The sequence below is a fragment of the Lepidochelys kempii genome, chromosome 13 (genome assembly GCF_965140285.1).
Source record: "Lepidochelys kempii isolate rLepKem1 chromosome 13, rLepKem1.hap1, whole genome shotgun sequence".
In the NCBI taxonomy this organism is placed as follows: domain Eukaryota; kingdom Metazoa; phylum Chordata; order Testudines; family Cheloniidae; genus Lepidochelys; species Lepidochelys kempii.
Window position 1 is genome coordinate 8,484,236 of NC_136392.1, and position 18,093 is coordinate 8,502,328.

The window sequence follows — 18,093 nt, forward strand, 5'->3', positions numbered from 1 at the left end:
GGGTTTGATTGGCAAACCTCCTCTTGGTCCCTTGAGCCCTGGCACAGGAAAGCACTTAAGCATGTGCTTAGATCCTGTGAAAGTCCATCGGACTTTAGCATGTGCTTAATGTTAAGCACATGCTTAAGTGTTTTCCGAGACAGGGATGCTTTTCTGAATCAAGGCCACGTGGCAGCTCTTGAATAAGTGGACACATCTCTCGGGGGTGTCTTCAGTCGGTATTGCTGGTTGGTAGTATTTCAAGTGTAGGAGAGAACTCTGTGATTTCCATTTGCAGCCTCTCTGCAGACATTTGGGTGGCAAACCCATGAGCACAGAGACAGATGGCCTTGGAGCCGCCTGTGGGCTGACTGTAGTACAAAGCACCAAACCCATGTTACGTTAAAAATGGAGTCAAACCTTTTGTTAAAGTAACCTCTTTCCCTAGCTTGGAATATGCCCCCCAAAATAGCCCCTCCACCAAACAGCACCCATCAGTGCTAGCCAGCTTCCATTCCAAAGCTGACAGCTAGGAACGCTCTCCAGTTAAACACTGTGGCCAAGCAACCTAAACGCTAGCGTGTGAGAGTGTCTCATAGGTGGAGCTGCTCTCCTGGTGCATGCCCCCTGCCTCCACCTCTCCCGCCCACCCACCCGTGAAAAGCACGGAGAGGGAGGAGGATAGGTAGGTGCTTGTAAAATGCACTTGGTAGCACCTGTGCAACGCGTTCTCTTGCTGCCCTTTTCACCCTGTTAGGCTGCGTGGCTGCTTGACTCCTCCTGCGCTGTGGCATGTTGCTTAGGGAGCAGTCCCCCGAGCTGCTGCACTGGGGCTGGTGGCTGTTGGCGGTGGAGGTGATTTAAGGTGTTGCTCTGCTTCTCTCCCCTTTCTCTCTCCCACCAGCCCAAGGTAGTGGTGACTCTCAATGTGACCTCCCCTGACCTGTTCCGCATCGTCTTCCGCTACGTCAACCGGGGGCCGGCCAGTGTGGAAGGGAGGGTCTCGGTCCTTGAGGAAGGAAAGTTTAATGTTTGTGGCAACTGTAAGTGCGTTTCTCACTCTGAGACTAACCAAAACAACCCCGCTTTCTGCAACCCCTCCGAAACACCGCCCGTTGGGACTTCCTGAGCTCCTCCAGCGTGCCAGCCCTAGGCGTCTTGGCAGCTGCTCCTCTGTGTCATGCAGAGGGGAGGGGGACTAGAGAGAGAAGCAGGCAGGCAGGCAGGCAGGTACCGCTCTCCCACAGGACGGGTGATGGGCCCAGTGCCGGCCCCACAGTGATGTGTGCCCAATGTGCTTGTGCTTTTTGCAGAGTAAAGTCAGAATCACGGTAGACGTGAAGGAGGCAGAGCTCTATCTATTCCATGTCATCCTGAGGTATATTAATTCAGGAGGTGCCACTGTGTATGGCAAAATTACAGCTTATCAGCCACGAAGGAGAGGTAAGGGTCCCGCACTGCTTCCCCACGCCACTGCTGCTTCCTCCCCTCCCCCTGCAGTCTCCTGTGGACATCACCGTATGGCTTCACTCTGGAACTCCTGCCCTCCAGAGCCGAGGGCTGGACTGGGGCTGGACTGAGGCGGCACTTCCCCCATTTAAGAAGCCGGCTCCGCAGCAGCCACGGCCCCAAGGGGCGTGTGCTTGTCGACTCGGCCGGTATGGGAGGAGGCAGCATAACTTCAGATGAGGCTTCCCTGCCTGGTGCCCCCGAAGGGACAGGATGGCCCGGAAGGCCCTTGCAGAGCCTGAGAGGAGTAGCTACGTGTCCAAGATGGGCCACACAGGTGGAACCAGGTCCGAACATCAGCATTCGGACCCGGGGTTTATTTTTTCGGTTCCATGTTTCACTGGCGGTTGGTGAATGAAGTACCAGGACATGCAGGAGAGGGATGCGCTTCACCTGTCCGTACACTCCCTACAGCCGCCTTCTACCATCAGAGCGCGTCGCCTTGCATTTTAAAGCCAGAGGCAGTAGCGGGAGACCAGACCCCCACTTCCTGATTCATAAGGACATGGCGGAAGAACCTGTTTTTTGGCCTTTGGGAAGTGCCAGGTGGCCTGGCCTGGCTGGTGTTTAACAGGGTTTCCCATTTGCATTTTGGCAGTGGCTCTAAGCTGGCTGCACAGGCTCCGATAACCCATCCTGTGCAGGCAGGGAAAGGAAGAGCCAGCAAAGACGGCTTGAAAGGCAGAGACCTACGTTTTGTGTGTACCAGGAATCAGCAACGTGTAGGCAAGAGCACACGGGGACAGATGGTTTTGGTTTTTTGCGGAAGAGGATAAAAGGGCTTTACCTCCCTGCTAACTAACATGCACAGACGCGCACACAGCCTACTGCTAATGCCTCCTCTCAGCTAGGCCAGGAGATGGGATCTGGGGTTCGCGCCTGTCATTGGCTTTCTCTTTTCTGGCAGCTCAGAGCCCGTCTGCTTCTCCCCTGGGCTGTTACCCAAGCAGCAGCTTTCTCTTTTCTGGAGCTCACGCCCCAGGAATGAGCATTGCCACGCCTGACCTGAGTGTCAGTCCTCCTGGAGCTCTTTGCTTCACCAGAGCTGCCCTCTCTGTGAGACCTCACTGTCTGAGCCCCTGTGCTGCTCTCCCTTCTCCACAATGCACGATTTTGCTGGGTGGCTCCTCTCCCTCAGGCAGGGTGATTTGGCAGGTGCCTTGGAAGGGCTGCTAGCACTAGGCTGTCAGTGACAGCAGGAGACTCTAGGAGAGCAGCTGGGCATTGCCTCTGGCCCCCCTGCACTCCCAAGCTTGGCGTTTGAAACCTGCTGTCATACCCGCATGGCAGCATGCAACGCTGCCACCAAGGTATTCCAGGCGGCCAGTGACTGATTGTGTCCCTTCTGGAACAGTCCCATAGGATGGCATAGACAAGGACTACTTTTTATAGGCTGGCTCAATAAACCCTATAGAAAAGTTGTCCCTTTCTATTAAATTCTGTCAGATTTTTAAGGGATTCCTATAGACCCATATTGGCATGGCCCCTATTAAACCCTATAGGTTGGTTTTCCACAAGGAATGACTTGGAACTGAGTCAAGCTTATCCCTGCCCACCCTACCCATGCCAGGATGGCAAAGTGACTCCTGGTTTCTGCAGCGTGGCAAGCGCTCAGCCTGGTGAGGAAAAGGAACAGTAAAATTATGCTCCAGTCTTCGTGCGCAGCCACCTTTTGCATTTACTTTTCTGAAGAGCGAGTCTCTGCAACCACTTGGTGCCACGTGTTTTTCTGGCAAAATTGTGTCTGCAGGTTTTTTTCCCATATGTGGGAACTCCAGTGTCCATTTGCAAAGTGCATTTGCTGGCAGAGGTTAGCTAAACTGTCTCTGCAGGGAAGTTCTTGAATTGCCACGTACGTAGAAAATTGCAGTCACTGTAGAGGGTGGTCTGAGGCCCCTTCGACAATCTGTACCATGAAAGCCAGCAAGTTTCAAAGCCAGCTGCAGCGATTTCTTCCTCAGGAGAACTAGCCCAGTGGGGCAGTTCTCACAGAGACCCTGCAAGAGAACGTCACTGCACCCACCCTAGCATGTCTTCCCATCTGCTACATTCAGTCTCTACTCATTCATCGTCAGCTGAGTGCTGTTTCAAGGAGCTAGGTTGAGGATGGCTGGTGCTGAACAGTTTGGTACCTCCATGAGGATTTCCAGTCTAATGGATTAAAAAACAGGGCTGGGAGATACAAAACTGGTGTTCCCTGCCACTGACTCGCCAAGTGACCTGGAACAAATCACTTGACCTCTGTATCTCAGTTTCACAATCTGTACATAATAATGCTCCCGGCGAGGGAGGAGGTTCCTTAATTCTCTAATGTTGATGTCATGGTCTGAGATCCTGGGATGAAAGGTGACACTGAGTAGAAAATATTGTTGTTTATTTGGAACTACTGGGCTGGCACAGAAGAAAATGTTGCTTTACCTTGTAAAGTGAGCAGCTGGAGGATATATACAGGGCCTGACATGCCCAGATCTTGCTTTAAAAAAAGGAAGAAAGCAGCTGGATAATTATACGACCAGTTACGTTTCTACACAGGAAAGTTAAGAGAAGGGTCATCCACTCACATGCTGCTGGGCGTAATCTGATCACAACATAGGTCAGGAAGGATTACAGCTGGCTTGCTGTATAACGCTGTGGCTTTTTCCCCTTGGATGCTTCAAGTATTTGCTAGTGCAGGAGGCATATTCCCAGCCTGGTGGACCGATGAGTGGACCCAGCACAGCAGCCCTTTTGCTAAGCCATGTAATCTCCAAAACATCGAGCCATCCTCATTTCTGTGTGGAAGGGGCTGCCAGTGTTAAGACCAGGGGCCTAGAAGCAAGTTAGTCCCTTGCAGCGTTCGGTTTAGCAAGCTTTTAGCCCTTTCACTCCCTGACAGCTCCAAATATAGGGCACGCTTTTCAAAAGGGACACGGCCTCTCTTTTGTGGGTATAATTTTCTCACACCATTTTGCTCCTGCTCTTTGAGGTGGTTTTTTTTTTTGTTTGGGGTTTTTTTGCACCCGAAATAATTCCTATGGTCAGAGGGGCAAATTCTCTGAGCTGCCCCTTCACAAAGGCATCCAACACACATGCCTCCTTGTCCTCATTTTCAATGGTGCTGCACTCAAGTGCTATGGTTCAGGAATCTAGGGTCCAATCTTGAGTTAATTGCACTGTCCACACACTGGATGCGGCTAAACAGTCGTCATAGTAGCATGCTCCTTCGCCCTACCCTCGCTCGCCCCTGCTGCGTGCCATGCTATAAATGAACCACACAAAGACAGTCAGAGGAACACGTGTGTGAAATTCGCAGTCTCCTGCCTCAGCTCATCTGTGTTTTTTAAAAAAAAACCCTGAACCTGCAAACTAGCCGGTGGCCATTCTGACACTAGGTGCTGTGCTGTGATCGCACTCATAGTTAATTGATTTAAAACATCTATGGACGGTCAGTTTAGCCAAAAATATTTCAGTGGGAGAAGGATGGGGCCTGAAGTCTAGGGGAAGGCTGTTGCATTAAATTGCCCTCTTAAGTTCCAGCTGTGGAATGTCGGTAGGTGGGGAAAGGAAGGAGGCTCTCAGAGTTTGCAGCAAAACATTCTCCATTGTGTATGGTGTATCTGATTGATTCTTGTCACTCGTCTTTGAATAATTTCATAGTAAATAAGTTCTCTTTGTCTCTAGCTGGTGGGATGCTGGTGGGTATGGGCTATTCAGCGTTGGATGAGAGCTACAGATTAGCAATAGCAGTAGGGAAGTTAGTGGGTTTTTTTTTCACTGAGCAGATTCTGCTCGTGGGTTATTTCTATCATTGTCTGATGTGGGACCCCAGCACATCCGCTGTGGACGCTGCTTGAGAGACTAAACCAGGTTCCCCCCAAGCCACGTTTACAGAGTAACTTCCCCGACTGTATCCTCCGCGCTTGCTGCCCATTGTGCGGTATCCCCTCAGGGCCGCCCTGAGCTTGTGCCCTCTCACAGTCTCCTGTCCTTCCCACCCCAGGTACTGAGCAGACCAAGCAGATCATCTTCGCTCCCAGCACCGAACCAGCTTTTGTCACCGTCCCTCAGAACAGCTTCGGGGAGCCCTTTGTGCTGAACCCCACTGTGTGGTCTCTGATCGTAGAGGCAGAGGGCATACTGCTGGTAAGGCCCTTTCCCTTCTCCCTCCTCCAAGGAAGACTCTGGCAGTTTCCCGAGGAACAGAGTCACACTCAACTTGTCCCCCTCCTTCTCCGCCCCCATTCCAGGACTATCTGGTTTTGCTCCCCAGTTCGTACTACGAAGCGCCTATCCTGCAGCTGAAGGTCACAGAGGCGTGTACCTACAGCCCAGCCCCTGAACAAGCCAGTCAGAAGTAAGGAACTCCATTCCTCTCTTTGTGATCTGTGTTATTTGGGGTCTGCCCAGCCCTCTTAACCCTCTGGTACTAATGAACTCGTAGACTGCCCCCTTCTGTGCAGGGCTGCAGTCCCATTCAGTCAGCAGCTGCTCTCTGTGGGGGAGGCACCAGGGATCTCCCTTCACTAGGGGAGTCTGGGCAAACGGGGGTGGGCTTAGGCTCTTGGAAGAAGTCAGCCACAGCAGCTAACTACACCGGGACCCTTGTGGTGCCTCTCGCCTGCCATTCAGGCCAATGGAGGAGTGTTGTGTTCGCAAGAGTCTGCAGGGCTCGGGGGTGAGGGTGGCTGGGTGGGGAGAGGTTTTGATTGTGGCAATGGAACATAACGAACAGGAGCAGCTAAAGTTTGAGGCTGAATGGCTTCCTCTACCTAATGCAGGGCCCCACCCAATCTCACTGGGGACACAATAGGATTTTGGAGCCGGTGTTGCACTGGAGGGAGGGATGCCTAGGTCATTGGATTGCTCAAAGGGTTAGTCCTGGGGGCGCTGCCCCGTTCCCTTCTAGCTTTGGTCGATAGCCCGGGAACGTTATTAGCAATAAGCAGCGTTTGCTGGCCAACATGAAGTGAACTGCCAGCCTCTTCAACTCCTAATGGGCAGGCGTCCATTTCTCATACACCACCGTCCCCCATGGTCCCCCTGCGGAGACTGCCAGCCAGGGCTGAACGGGCTGTGGAGACTGATTTCCCGGTGTGCCCCTAGAAGTGGACCCTCCCAGAGAGATCTGAGGCACTTGTAACAGCACAGCATGCGAGCGGGGGGGCTGCCGTGGCCAGTGAAACACAAACTCTTGCTCCGTCCAAGGCCAGGATGTTCTCGAGAGCAGCGGAGCCCTTGCTTTGCTCCCTGGGACCTGGACTCAACGCTCACAACAGAACTTCACAAATTCTTTCCTAACGCTTCTAGCTGCCTCTTGTACAAGTACCTGTCTGTGGACAGCTTCCCCTCTGCGGCTGGAGGAGACATGGTGTGCCGGCTGGACAACAGCTTACCCAGGCCCTGTCCCACTGTGCGCATCACCCCATCGCACCCACAGATGGCGCTGTGCAGCGGCGGTGACGTGAGTAGCTTGTTTATTTCACCCTTCAGCCCTGTGAGACCAAAGGTGCCGGCTGTCCCCTTGAGAGAGCTTGTACTTTAAATATCTTGGGATGGCTATTCCAGAAACTTGCCCACACGTCCTTCTATTCCTCCGGCAGCTCATTAAGCTGCTCGTGTGAGTGTGTGTTTAGGTGCTGCTCACCCATGTAGTCACCCCTGCAAACTCTGCCCTGGGCGTGTAAATGGGCTGGGGGGTGGGGTGTGTGCTCATTGTGCTGGGATTTTAAAACTTGGCCCACTGCCTTCTTAGCCTGTCCATACAGTAATATGTTGAAGCCTGTGCACCTAAGAATCTCACTGATGTAGCCCCCAGCGGGAAGATATGGTGTGGCTGGGGGGGGTGGTATGCACCCACTGAGAGCTATCGCAATGCATCATTTTGGTCCCTGGAGTGTATTGGGTCAGGAAGAGGAAAGCTGGTACATAGCACTGGTAAGCTGTGTGTGTAGTAGAGGGAGGTGAGATGCAGTGTATCTCTGTCATATTTTCATTTCCCACCCAGGTGGAGGTCCAGCTGCAGCTTGCTGTTCCCCAGCCTGGGAGATACGTACTGCTGGTGGAGTATGCCAACAAGGATGCTGTGCAGAGGGCCAGCGTAGCAATGAGCTCCCTGCAGTTAGCCACCCAGCAGGGATCACTCACCTTCCACACATGTGACTACAGGTACGAAGCCAGATCTGAACAAGAGGCTGAGTGAAGGGGCAGCTGTAGTGAATATGGTAACGTCCCTCTCCTGCATTGCACAGTGAGGGGACAAGCTTCTCTGTTCAGTTGCTTCCTACTTTGTTGCACTAATAGAACGTTCAGTCTTGTGCCTCAGAATGAGAATATTGTATCTGGGCACATGGTGGTGCAGTACCCACCGTGGGATCTTGGTAACAGCTTGAATCTCGCAACCCCCCATCACCCAAGGGTAGGCACATTGTCACTCCCATTTGATAGTGGGGAAAGTGGGACGCAGGCAGCCCAGACCTTCAGAACCCCTTTTCTGCATGCTTGCTGCAGCTAGGGCCGATGCACTTGCAAATTTGATGCTTGCTTATCTCACATGCATTCCCAGTTCTGAAAATCTGGGCCTAAGTGACTTGACGGAATCCCAGCAAGAGAGAGCGGCTGGAAATAAAAGACGAATCCTGTACTTGAGTCACCTGCTCCAAGCACTAGACAATATTTATGTAATCCACAGACTGAGTGCCTTGTCTGGGAGCTGCTCTCATGTTTGACTTCAAACTGTGACCTTAGCAGTAGGAAACAAAGGCTTGGGATATCCTTAGGAAATGCGTTCTTGTGACTACCCCAAGCGGGCATTCAAAGACTTACCTCAGCTCTATATAAATAACTTCAAGAATGTATATCTGGCAAGACAAGAAATGAATTATGGCTCTGCCTAGGGCCATCCTTGAGTTCTGTTTTTGTCTTGCAGTTTCCTTTGCCGTGGGATGGTCTTAGATTCACAGAATCGCTTGGCAGCTTTTGAACTTACCACAGAGGGAACCGTTCGGTTCACTGCAGATCAAGCCCACTTCTTCCTGGTAAGACCTCACTACAAAGGACAGCTGTGTGGCTTCCCTCAGCTCCAGGTGGTGTGGAAGGAGGAGGCCGAGAACCAGTAGATTCAGGACTTAACCTGGAGAATAGGGTGATGTTCCTATGTTAGATCAGTCACGGTGTGTAACTCTGTCTATAACATGAGTGAGGCTGCGAGTCTGTCATGGAGGTCACAGAAGTAACGGAGTCCGTGATTTTCCAGGACCTCCGTGACTTCTGCAGCCTGCTGGCGCTCCTGCCCCAAGGCCGCTGGAGCAGCTGAGGTGGCTCCGGGGCCAGCCCCCACAGCAATAGTGGCGGTGTGTCTCCTTCCCACCGCCCTCAGGCAGCAGTGGTGGTCCCGGTGTCTCCACCCAGCAACAGTGGAGGCCCCAAGCACCAGCAGGTGCCCTGGAGCGCTCTCACACACACACCCCCAAACACCCAAGATGTAGTCGGGGGTATATAGTACAATTCATGGACAGGTCACCAGGCCATGGTGTGTCATGGGCATTTGGGACTGAAGGAGCGAGGGCGAAAGTTCTTTTGCGGAACTCTCTTATGGTGTCTTTCAGTATGGTATTCTGTCTCATCAGAGCCTGTAGGCTCACTTTGCAGAGCATAGAGGAATTCAATGTAGATGTTAGGTCCTAAGTGACCCTAAGGGATTGTCCACACAGTTAGTGAGTGCACAGCAAGCTGGAGTGTAAACCTCCAGGGTACTAGCTTGCCGTGCACTAACTGGCTGTGTGGACCCTCCTGCCGCTCACTGAAAGTTCTCTGTGTGCTTTGACAGCAATAGGTCAAAGTGCACTGCAGAATTTGTAATGCACAGCAGCAGGGTCCACGCGCAACTTAGTGCATGGCTGGCTAGTGCACTGTGGAGTCACGCTGGCTTGCTGTGCATTAAGGCTCTATATGGACAACCCTGAGACCCGTTTTCAGAAGAGATTTAAGCACTTGAGTCCCACTGATGTTCAGTAACAGTCCCATTTTCAAAAGAGGAGCCTAAGTGTCATTTCAAGTCAGTAGGACTCAGTGCCTTCTGAAAATGGGACTTAGTCACTTAGGAGCTAAAAGTCTACATTGAATTCCCCCATACTCTGCAAAGTGGGTCAACATGCTCTGATGAGATACCATGGAAGGGGACATACTGCCAAAGTCACTTCTGAAAATGGGATGTAAGCTCTGAATCACTGGTTCTCAACCAGGGGTACGCGAACCCGTGGGGGTTTGCAGAGGCCTTCCAGTGGGTACATCAGGTCATCTAGATATTTGCCTAGTTTTACAACAGGCTACATAAAAAGCACTAGCAAAGTCAGTACAAACTAAAATTTCATACAGGCAATGACTTGTCTATACTGCTCTATATACTATACACTGAAATGTAAGTACAATATTTACATTCCAATCGATTTATTCTATAATATGGTAAAATTGAGAAAGTCAGCCATTTTTCTGTAATAGTGCACCGTGACACTTCTGTATTTTTATGTCTGGTTTTGTAAGCAAGTAGTTTTTAAATGAGGTGAAACTTGGGGGGTACGCAAGAAAATCAGACTCCTGAAAGGGGTACAGTAATCTGGAAAGGTTGAGAGCCACTGCTCTAAATCACTTTGAGGCATATACAAATCTTGCCTTAGAGCAGAGGTGGGCAAACTATGGCCCATGGGCCACATCTGGCTGGCGGGACTGTCCTGCCCGGCCCCTGAGCTCCTGGCCCGGGAGGCTTGCCCCTCCCCCGCTGTCCTCCCCACCCCATATCGTTGCCGCCATGCGGGCAGCAGGGCTGCGAGCTCCTGCTGCACTGAGCAGCATGGTAAGGGCCGGCGGTGGGAGGGTTGGGTAGGAGGTCCCAGCAGGCAGTCAGGGGACAGGGAGCAGTTGGATGGGGCGGAGGTTCTGGGGGGGTCAGGGAACAGGAGGGGTTGGATATGGGGTGGGAGTCCTGGGGGGGCCTGTTGGGGAGGTGTGAATATGGGGCTGGGGGGCAGTCAGGGGACAGGGAGCAGGCGGGGTTGGATGGGGGTGGGATCCCTGGGGGGGCAGTTTGGGGCGGGGTCCTGGGAGGGAGTGGTGAGGGGAGAAGGAGCAGGGGGGTTGGATGGGTCGGGGGTTCTGAGGGGGGCAGTCAGGGGGCAGGAAGTGGGAGGGGATGGATGGGGACGGGGGCCAGGCTGTTTGGGGAGGCACAGCCTTCCCTACCCAGCCCTCCATACAGTTTCACACCCCAATGTGACCCTCGGGCCAAAAAGTTTACCCACCCCTGCCTTAGAGCAATTGAATTCAGACACATTTGGCTTCTGCCCTCCACCAAACACAGGGCCCTACAGCACTGGTCTGCAGCTACAGTAAAGTGTCTATGAGGGGGTCTTTAGAGTATTCAGCCTGATCTTTAGGGATCAGGGGTGGGGGTAAAGGAGCAAATCTAGGCTTCAAGTAGCAGAAGGTTTCATTTTACCACTCTTCTCTTTCCTTCCTGGTGCTGTAGTATAAAGTGTACCTGATACCTTATGGACAATTCACCATGGAATATGTTGAGCCAAAGGTTCACTGCATCAGCCTCCATGGAACCTTCTCACCCTCCAGGTAACGGAGTGCATGATTTCTCTAAGCACTTTACCTATGAGAGTGAATATTATCCCCATTTTAAAGATGGAGGCACAGAGAGGTGAAGTGACCTGCCCACTTGAGCCAGTAGCAGAGTTGGGATTAGAACCCAGCTCTCCAGCCCTGTGTTCTCACAACTAGACTAGATGGTCTCCCTTATGGGATATACTCCATGTATCACTCCAGTGAAATAGCCTTCCTGAGACTTGCTCACATTCTGTAACAGCAATTCAGTGTGTCCGAATTCCTACTCTTGTTCATCACTTACCACTAAGTTAGCCATACAGGATTCCTCTCCCTCCCTCAGTGCTACATATGGTAAAGGCCCCAAGGAATCCCTGTAAAGGCTCCTTCCTCGCCATGGGGTAATCTGGATTGATATTATAGGCAAGTCTCTCTCATGCCAGAGCTTATAGTTCTCTTTCCACTGCCAGTGATCCCATGTGTTGTGTTTTCTCCCTCTGGTGCAGTAGTTCCTGCATCCCATCAAGGTTTCTGAAGCTTTCTCAGTCCATTGTCCTGGAAGCAGGCCAGGCTCTGTCAATCCCTCCAGACTTTCCCCTGACTCACATCTTCACAGTGGCTCCAGCTAGCACTCCCACTGAGCCATCACCTCGGCCTCCGACTGCAGTGGACTCCTCAGCAGAGTTCATTCTCCTGCAGCCTTCCCAGGTAATGAGGACAGACTGCAGCTGGGCTGGGCTTTTCCTCTCAGTGGCAATGGGATTGTTGTGTCAGATGGCTGCACCGTAGGCATGCACTTGCTCTGTGCAAGTCTTGGCAAAGTAGCAGAACGACTCACACGTGCACCTGTGGCCTTCCCTTCCATCTTCATTAACCACGACACAGTTGTGCTTTCATCTGGGCTTCTCCAGTATTTTGTTCTGTGGATTGCTTCATAATCCACATGGACCCTCCTCACCGCCCAATCCTGCTCTAATTGGTTCTCAAAGTCCCCTTCTGCAGGCTCCCAGCAAGGGCTCTGCAGGCTGGGCCCCATGGACTACAGCCTGAGAGCTTCTGCCTTAGAGTAACTGAGCTTGGTGGTTCCGGGAAGATGGAGAGGCTAACTGTGAATGTCACATACACAAGGGAGACGGAGTCCCCAGTGGTGCAAAGCATTCTCCTGCTGGCATGTTGAAAGGGATGTGATACTGGTGCATTGGAGAGGGATGGGGATTGCACTGGAAGAGGAAAGTGTATGTCAACTCTGATTTCTTTACTCTTTGCTCCTGCCAGGCTGCTGCTGTGTTTAACAGCCGGATCCAGACGCTGGGTCGCTATGCTTTCGTTGTGCACTATTACCAGCCCAACCATCCCACGTTCCCTGTGGAAGTGTTAATCAATGGTGGGCGGATTTGGCAAGGTGAGCAGAGCTGGGAGTTAGGGAGAGGCTCCTGGGACTGAGGGACATGGGGAAAGTGGTCTGTAAACTCCTTTTGAACCCAGATCACTCGTAGGAAGTTCCTGGAGGAAGGCAGAGAGTCAAGGGCACCCAAGCTGCCTCTTCCTCCTACCCAGGACCCTGGCAGCAGCTGTGTGAGAAATGTCCCAAAGGGGATAGAGATCTGATCTGGGTACTAAAGGGCTCTTTAATCTGGTGGAAACAGGTAGAATAAGAACCAGCGTCTGGAAGTTAAAGCCAGATACATTCAAATTAGAAGTGAGGCACAAACTTTTTAACAGTGAGAGTGATTAACCATTAAAACTAACTACCCAGGGGAGTGGTGTATTCTCCATCTCTTGAAGCCTTCAGATCCACCCTGGATGCCTTTCTGGAAAGTATGCTTTGGCCAAACTCAGGTTATTGGGCTCAGTACAGGAGTAACTGGGTGAAATTCTGTGATGGCCTGTGATACACAGGTCAGATTAGATAATCTAATGGTCCCTTTTGTCCTGAAAATCTGTAAATCTATGAATCTAGCTTTTCCATTGGACCGCCTGTAGAATTTATCTGTTTTCCCATATACGAGCTGGCTGCAGCAAAGGTAGAACCAATGGGGCACTGGTGCTTTCAGTTACTGCAGCAGACTCTAGGAAGGTGAAACGAAGGCCCAACTGTTGAAACTTGGGTGTATAAAGTGAGGCACCTAAATCCACAGTTAGACACATCATTAAAGTGGCCTGCCTTTCAGAGGTGCCGAGCTCCTGAAGGTCCCATTCGCTTCAGTGGGAGCCATATGGGCTCAGCTATTTAGGGGCCTAACTGTGAATTGACCTTGACCTTACACAGTGGGCCCCTGGGGAAGGAGATGGCTTCCAGCTGCGCACTGTTTCCATATCCACCACCGAAAAGGATCGATTTCACAAAGTCCAGTGCAGAGGGGAAGATTTGCACTAGGTTTTGCACGATGCTTTACCTAGCAATGGAATGGCAAGCGAATGGCGCTCACACCAACACACACATCACACACTGGGCAGGCTCTTATGAAACTCAACCCCTTCCCTGCTGGCTGCCTTTATTCATCTTCCTCAGGGTCTTCACTCAGACCACAAAGCCCTGAAGCTGGACCCTGGAAGCTTTGACTTGGCTTGGGTTGCCTCCCAAGCTGGCTGAGTCAATGTCTGAGACATGAGGACCACAAAATGGGCCATTCGGGGGAGAGTTGGTGTGTGCTGCAGCTCACAGCTGGCTGCCTTGGCTTTGCTTTGGATGAACTCGAGTGGAGCAGGCTGGGGGTGGGATAGAGGCGGCTGAGGGGCTGACGTCTCTTTTGGCCTTTCAGGCCAGGCCAAGGCTGCTTTCTGCCCACATGGATACGGTTGTCGGAGTGTGGTGGTTGCCGAGAACCAGATCATCCTGGACCTTACGGATAACGAGCTGACGGTGATTGTTCGTGTGCCAGCAGGCCAGCAGCTGTGGCTGGTAAGTGTATAGCTGAAAGGCTCCCTCACCGCAAGACCTGGTTCCAGCCCTGTGACAGCAATAGGAGCAGGGTTGTAACTGGATTTCTAGGGCATTTTCAGTAGGGTAGTGGCAGGGAATGTTTCACACCATTTCCCCCTTTCTGAGCCATCCTGCTAAGTTGCATCCACTGTCGGGAAATGTGGCATTGTAGCTTAGAGGGTAGGCTCTGTGGAACCCACCACTAATGGGCAACAGCCACCAGGAACTATGTTATGATATTACCCCTCTCTATGATAGTAGAGAGGGGAGGAGACTGAGCTTAGTCAAGCTGCTTCAGACAGTCCGATGACAGCCTGTGAAGGCCAGGAAGAAATTCCCTTCCTACCATGGATGCACATGCGCTGTCATGATCATATTTTGCACTTTTGCACAATCAGTTTCATGCACTATTGTGAAAATACTTTGCACTTGCACTGCCTCTTTCATCCAAGGATCTCTAGAGACAGAGGCAGGTAAGCATTATTATCCCAATCGTCCAGATTGGGGAAACTAAGGCCCAGAGCTCTTAAAGGATTCACCAGAGGCCACAATGCCAGTCAGCAGCTGAGCTGGAAACAGAAATCCGGTGTCCTGACTCCGAGTCCTATAGACTTACTGCCCTTGGTGGGTATTTTGCTAGCCTCAATCACATGGGGTATTGGCTGTTGCCTGTGGCAGCATACTGGGCCACATGGACCAATTGTCTTTTCAAAAGACAAGCACTTGGAAGTGTTGCACCATATCCCAGTTGGTGAGACATCAATCATTTGTAAATACATGCTCAGGCAGCTGAGTGAGCTGACTGGCTGCATGTGCTTCTTGTGGTTCTCTTTGGTTTACCTAAGCCATTGCAGGGAGGAAGCACTGAACGCCAGGGTGTGGCTGGTTGCTTTGTGTCTTGCTGCAGGATTACATCCTGGTGGTGCCTGAAGACAGCTACAGCTCCCATTATCTGCTGGAGGAACCCCTGGACAAATCCTACGAGTTTATCAGCAGCTGTGGGGTCAATAGTTTCTACATCAAGTGAGAACCTTGGTTTTAAAGTGACCCTGTTCTGCTGCCCAGTGGCTTTGCAGTCTCTATGGAACAGAATAGTAGAGTATAGGCCATTGCTGGGGAAATGCATCCACCTAGGATGCTGGAATTGTTTGCTTTAATTGCTTCCCTTCTCTTGGCCATGCCCAGTTAATTAATAAATTAATAAATCTGCTGGATTTTTCAGTACCTGGGTTTTGTTTTGCTCTGATTCACGCTGATTTGGGGTGGTTTGACTCCAGGGACCCTGGGGGACTTAAATGACACAACACCCAAGTTAATATTGGTTAAAATCTTGGTTTTAGCTTAAGCAGATGAGTCTCCTTGGCTGGTATCTAAAGGAGCATTCAGAGGTCCTTAATGTCCTAATATCGAACCTGAACCTGCACTGTATTGAGTGCCCTTGACTCCCACTGACTTCAGTAGTGGTTGAGGGTGCCCGGCACCTCTTGTGAGCAGCCTGTAGACCATCTGGGAAGGTAGCGGTGAGGTTGGGAGTGCCCTGGTGTTGAGGCATCTCATTTAAATCAAGTCTGTCTTATGGAGATTTGTCATTACTTGGGAACCTAACCTTGCCTTGGAGAAAGTACCTGCAGGGGAAATCAGCCCTGAGGATGCTCTGAGGGGAGCGTGGTCTAAGAAAGCCCAGCCCAGGAATCTCTTCCCCCTTTCTTTGCAGTCCCACCACAGCATCCAAGTTCTGCAGGGACTCTGCCATCTCGCTCTCTCTGTTCTACAACAATGGAGCACAGCCCTGCCGTTGCCACGAGGCGGGGGCCATCAGGGGCCAGTGCGAGCTCTTCGGTGGGCAGTGTGCTTGCAAATCCAACGTCATCGGCCGAGAGTGTTCCCGGTGTGCCACCGGTTACTGGGGCTTCCCCAACTGCAGGCGTGAGTTACCTGTTCTGTGTTTTGGGAGGAAGGCTCTGCTCCTCTCAGCTCTGAGGGCTTTGATGGCTGCTGGGGGCCAGATGCCTGTTCTGTAGGCCTTGAAAATGGCCGACGAGGATAACCCTGTTTTCTGCCTCCTTATGGGAGTTGAAGGTTCCAGGAGATTTTCCCTATGAAGTTTGTACTGTTGGGGGTGGGGGAAGAGGTTAAACAGCAGTGCAGCTCATATCATTATGTACGTGCTCTGGAAGTGTGTGTGCTAAAGAGCCTTTCCAGCAGGCACTTCCCCATCACCATTCCTCTCAAGTAACCTGAGGTTCCCAGTGTATTTGTGGTGTTTAAAGATTCACCTCATCCAGGACACCACTTCTTTGCTTGTCCCATGGGTTGTTAAGCTGGGTTTCACCGGGTTGTTTATGGGCACTTTTACTGCCAGCCTCAAACCTGACTTAATGGTTTTCCATGCCCGCTTCTGCAGTTAGCAAATACAGATTAGCGTGCACATGCAAACTCCAAATCTGGGGCTAAATGTGGTCCTAATTCTCTGCCCATCACTGGTGATTGTCAATATTTAGTTAAACAAAACAAAACCAGACTCCCCTGTGTCTTCTAGCTTTGCATTTCAGTCAGTACCCTCCCAGTCCATTCTCTGGGCAACAGCGGAACAAGCATCGCTGTCAATTTTGCCAAGTTCATTGGTGGGGCATATAATCCCCTGGTCGGGCACCCTGTGCAATGCAGACCAGTTGTCGTGAGATGGAAGAGCCGCCTGCTCTGCCACGCTGTCCCTCATGTGCAGGGTTCCTCTTAGACTCCAGAGCAGAAGAATCTGACTCCTCTCTGCACGCTGCCTTCCTTCCCTTCAATAAATTTGTAGTCGGGAAATGCCTCCCACTGCCACCCTATAACAGGCCTGAATGGTTCACCTTGCAGATGTCTGTTCAGAACTGATGTCCTTGGCTTTTGTTGGCCCACTTAAATCCCTGTTCATAAGCTCTATGACAAACACAGGGAAGCCCTGGCGCCAGTCACTTGATTGCCCTGGTGGATCCTACTGGGATTGGACATTGGTGTCTGAACAGGCAATGCCAAGGTGCTGTTCTGAGGCTGGTTCCAATGCCAGCCTTTCAGACAGTCTGGCATGCAGATGGGCAGAGCATAAGCTCCTCCGCACCCGCTTTTGTCGATTTGCAACCTTGGTGTTGCTTGGGCTTTGTTTTATCCCAGGGTTCTTACTGCTTCCACAGCGAACTCAGCTGCTTCCTTTCTCTTGCAGCTTGTGACTGTGGGACCCGCCTGTGCGATGAAGTGACGGGACAGTGCATCTGCCCACCGCATACCATCAAGCCTGAGTGTGTCGTCTGTGAACCCCAGACCTTTGGCTGCCACGCCTTGATTGGCTGTGAGGACTGCAATTGTTCTCGTACAGGAGTCCAAGAACTGGCGGAGCCAGGATGCGATGCGGACAGTGGACAGTGCAGGTGAGGAACAATGATGGGACCATGGTCGCATGGAGGAGATGTGCCAGGAGCAGCACTGGGATCATTAGCTTAGACATCTGGCTTTATGGAGCGCCATGGAGTATGTGAGCAGGTTGGGAAGGGAGGGTAAATTAATAACCCACTGGTGTCAGTGTTGTATTCTTCGCATTGGCGCTGGTTAGGAATTAGAGGTCAGCAGAAGGCCAAGTACCTTCATTCCATTGCTGCTGTGTCCCACGTAGGTGCAAACCCAATATAATTGGACGACGGTGTGATGTCTGCTCCCCTGGCTACTACCATTATCCGCACTGCCGGAGGTGTGACTGTCATCAGGCAGGGACGGAAGTGAGCGTGTGTGATCCGGTCACTGGGCAATGTCACTGCAAGGTCAGTCTAGTTACCACACTCCGGTGATGCTTGTCTGGCCAATTTAATTCCCCTGCTCCGACAACGTGACCTGGCTGGCCCGTGGGAGAGAGGGCATGGAGAGATGGAGAACAGGTAGTGCCTAGCATGTGGCATCCTGTGTGCTCTGTAGGGAATGCCCCTCAGCTTCATGGCACACTTGGGTCATTCTCACCTTTGATTCCCAAGAGGCTCTGTCAACAGCAGAAATTGGATTGAAAGTGTCAGTGACGAGAAGGCCTTTTGCTGCAGCACCACTGGAGAATAACTCAGCTCTTCAGTGGCCAG

At 51.7% G+C, this 18,093-nt stretch overlaps 1 protein-coding gene across 5 annotated transcripts in view; it reads left to right on the top strand.

The window, feature by feature from the left end:
- Nucleotides 1–18,093, top strand: part of LAMA5 (laminin subunit alpha 5) — a 167,132-nt gene that overhangs the window by 108,078 nt on the left and 40,961 nt on the right. For 3 of the 5 annotated variants that reach the window (XR_012154649.2, XM_073309132.2, XM_073309135.2), the window contains 14 exons: nucleotides 884–1,022; nucleotides 5,468–5,610; nucleotides 5,715–5,821; nucleotides 6,775–6,928; nucleotides 7,472–7,632; nucleotides 8,393–8,501; nucleotides 10,988–11,085; nucleotides 11,577–11,778; nucleotides 12,346–12,472; nucleotides 13,833–13,972; nucleotides 14,901–15,016; nucleotides 15,708–15,919; nucleotides 17,196–17,400; nucleotides 17,643–17,787. Coding sequence is in view for 4 of the 5 variants with exons in the window: in XM_073309132.2 (XP_073165233.2) it covers nucleotides 884–1,022; nucleotides 5,468–5,610; nucleotides 5,715–5,821; nucleotides 6,775–6,928; nucleotides 7,472–7,632; nucleotides 8,393–8,501; nucleotides 10,988–11,085; nucleotides 11,577–11,778; nucleotides 12,346–12,472; nucleotides 13,833–13,972; nucleotides 14,901–15,016; nucleotides 15,708–15,919; nucleotides 17,196–17,400; nucleotides 17,643–17,787 (2,058 nt within the window). In the remaining variant the exon portion in view is untranslated. Of the gene's footprint in view, nucleotides 1–883; nucleotides 1,023–1,292; nucleotides 1,423–5,467; nucleotides 5,611–5,714; nucleotides 5,822–6,774; nucleotides 6,929–7,471; nucleotides 7,633–8,392; nucleotides 8,502–10,987; nucleotides 11,086–11,576; nucleotides 11,779–12,345; nucleotides 12,473–13,832; nucleotides 13,973–14,900; nucleotides 15,017–15,707; nucleotides 15,920–17,195; nucleotides 17,401–17,642; nucleotides 17,788–18,093 lie in introns of all 5 variants that reach the window. The other 2 variants (XM_073309133.2, XM_073309134.2) reach the window with 2 other exon arrangements.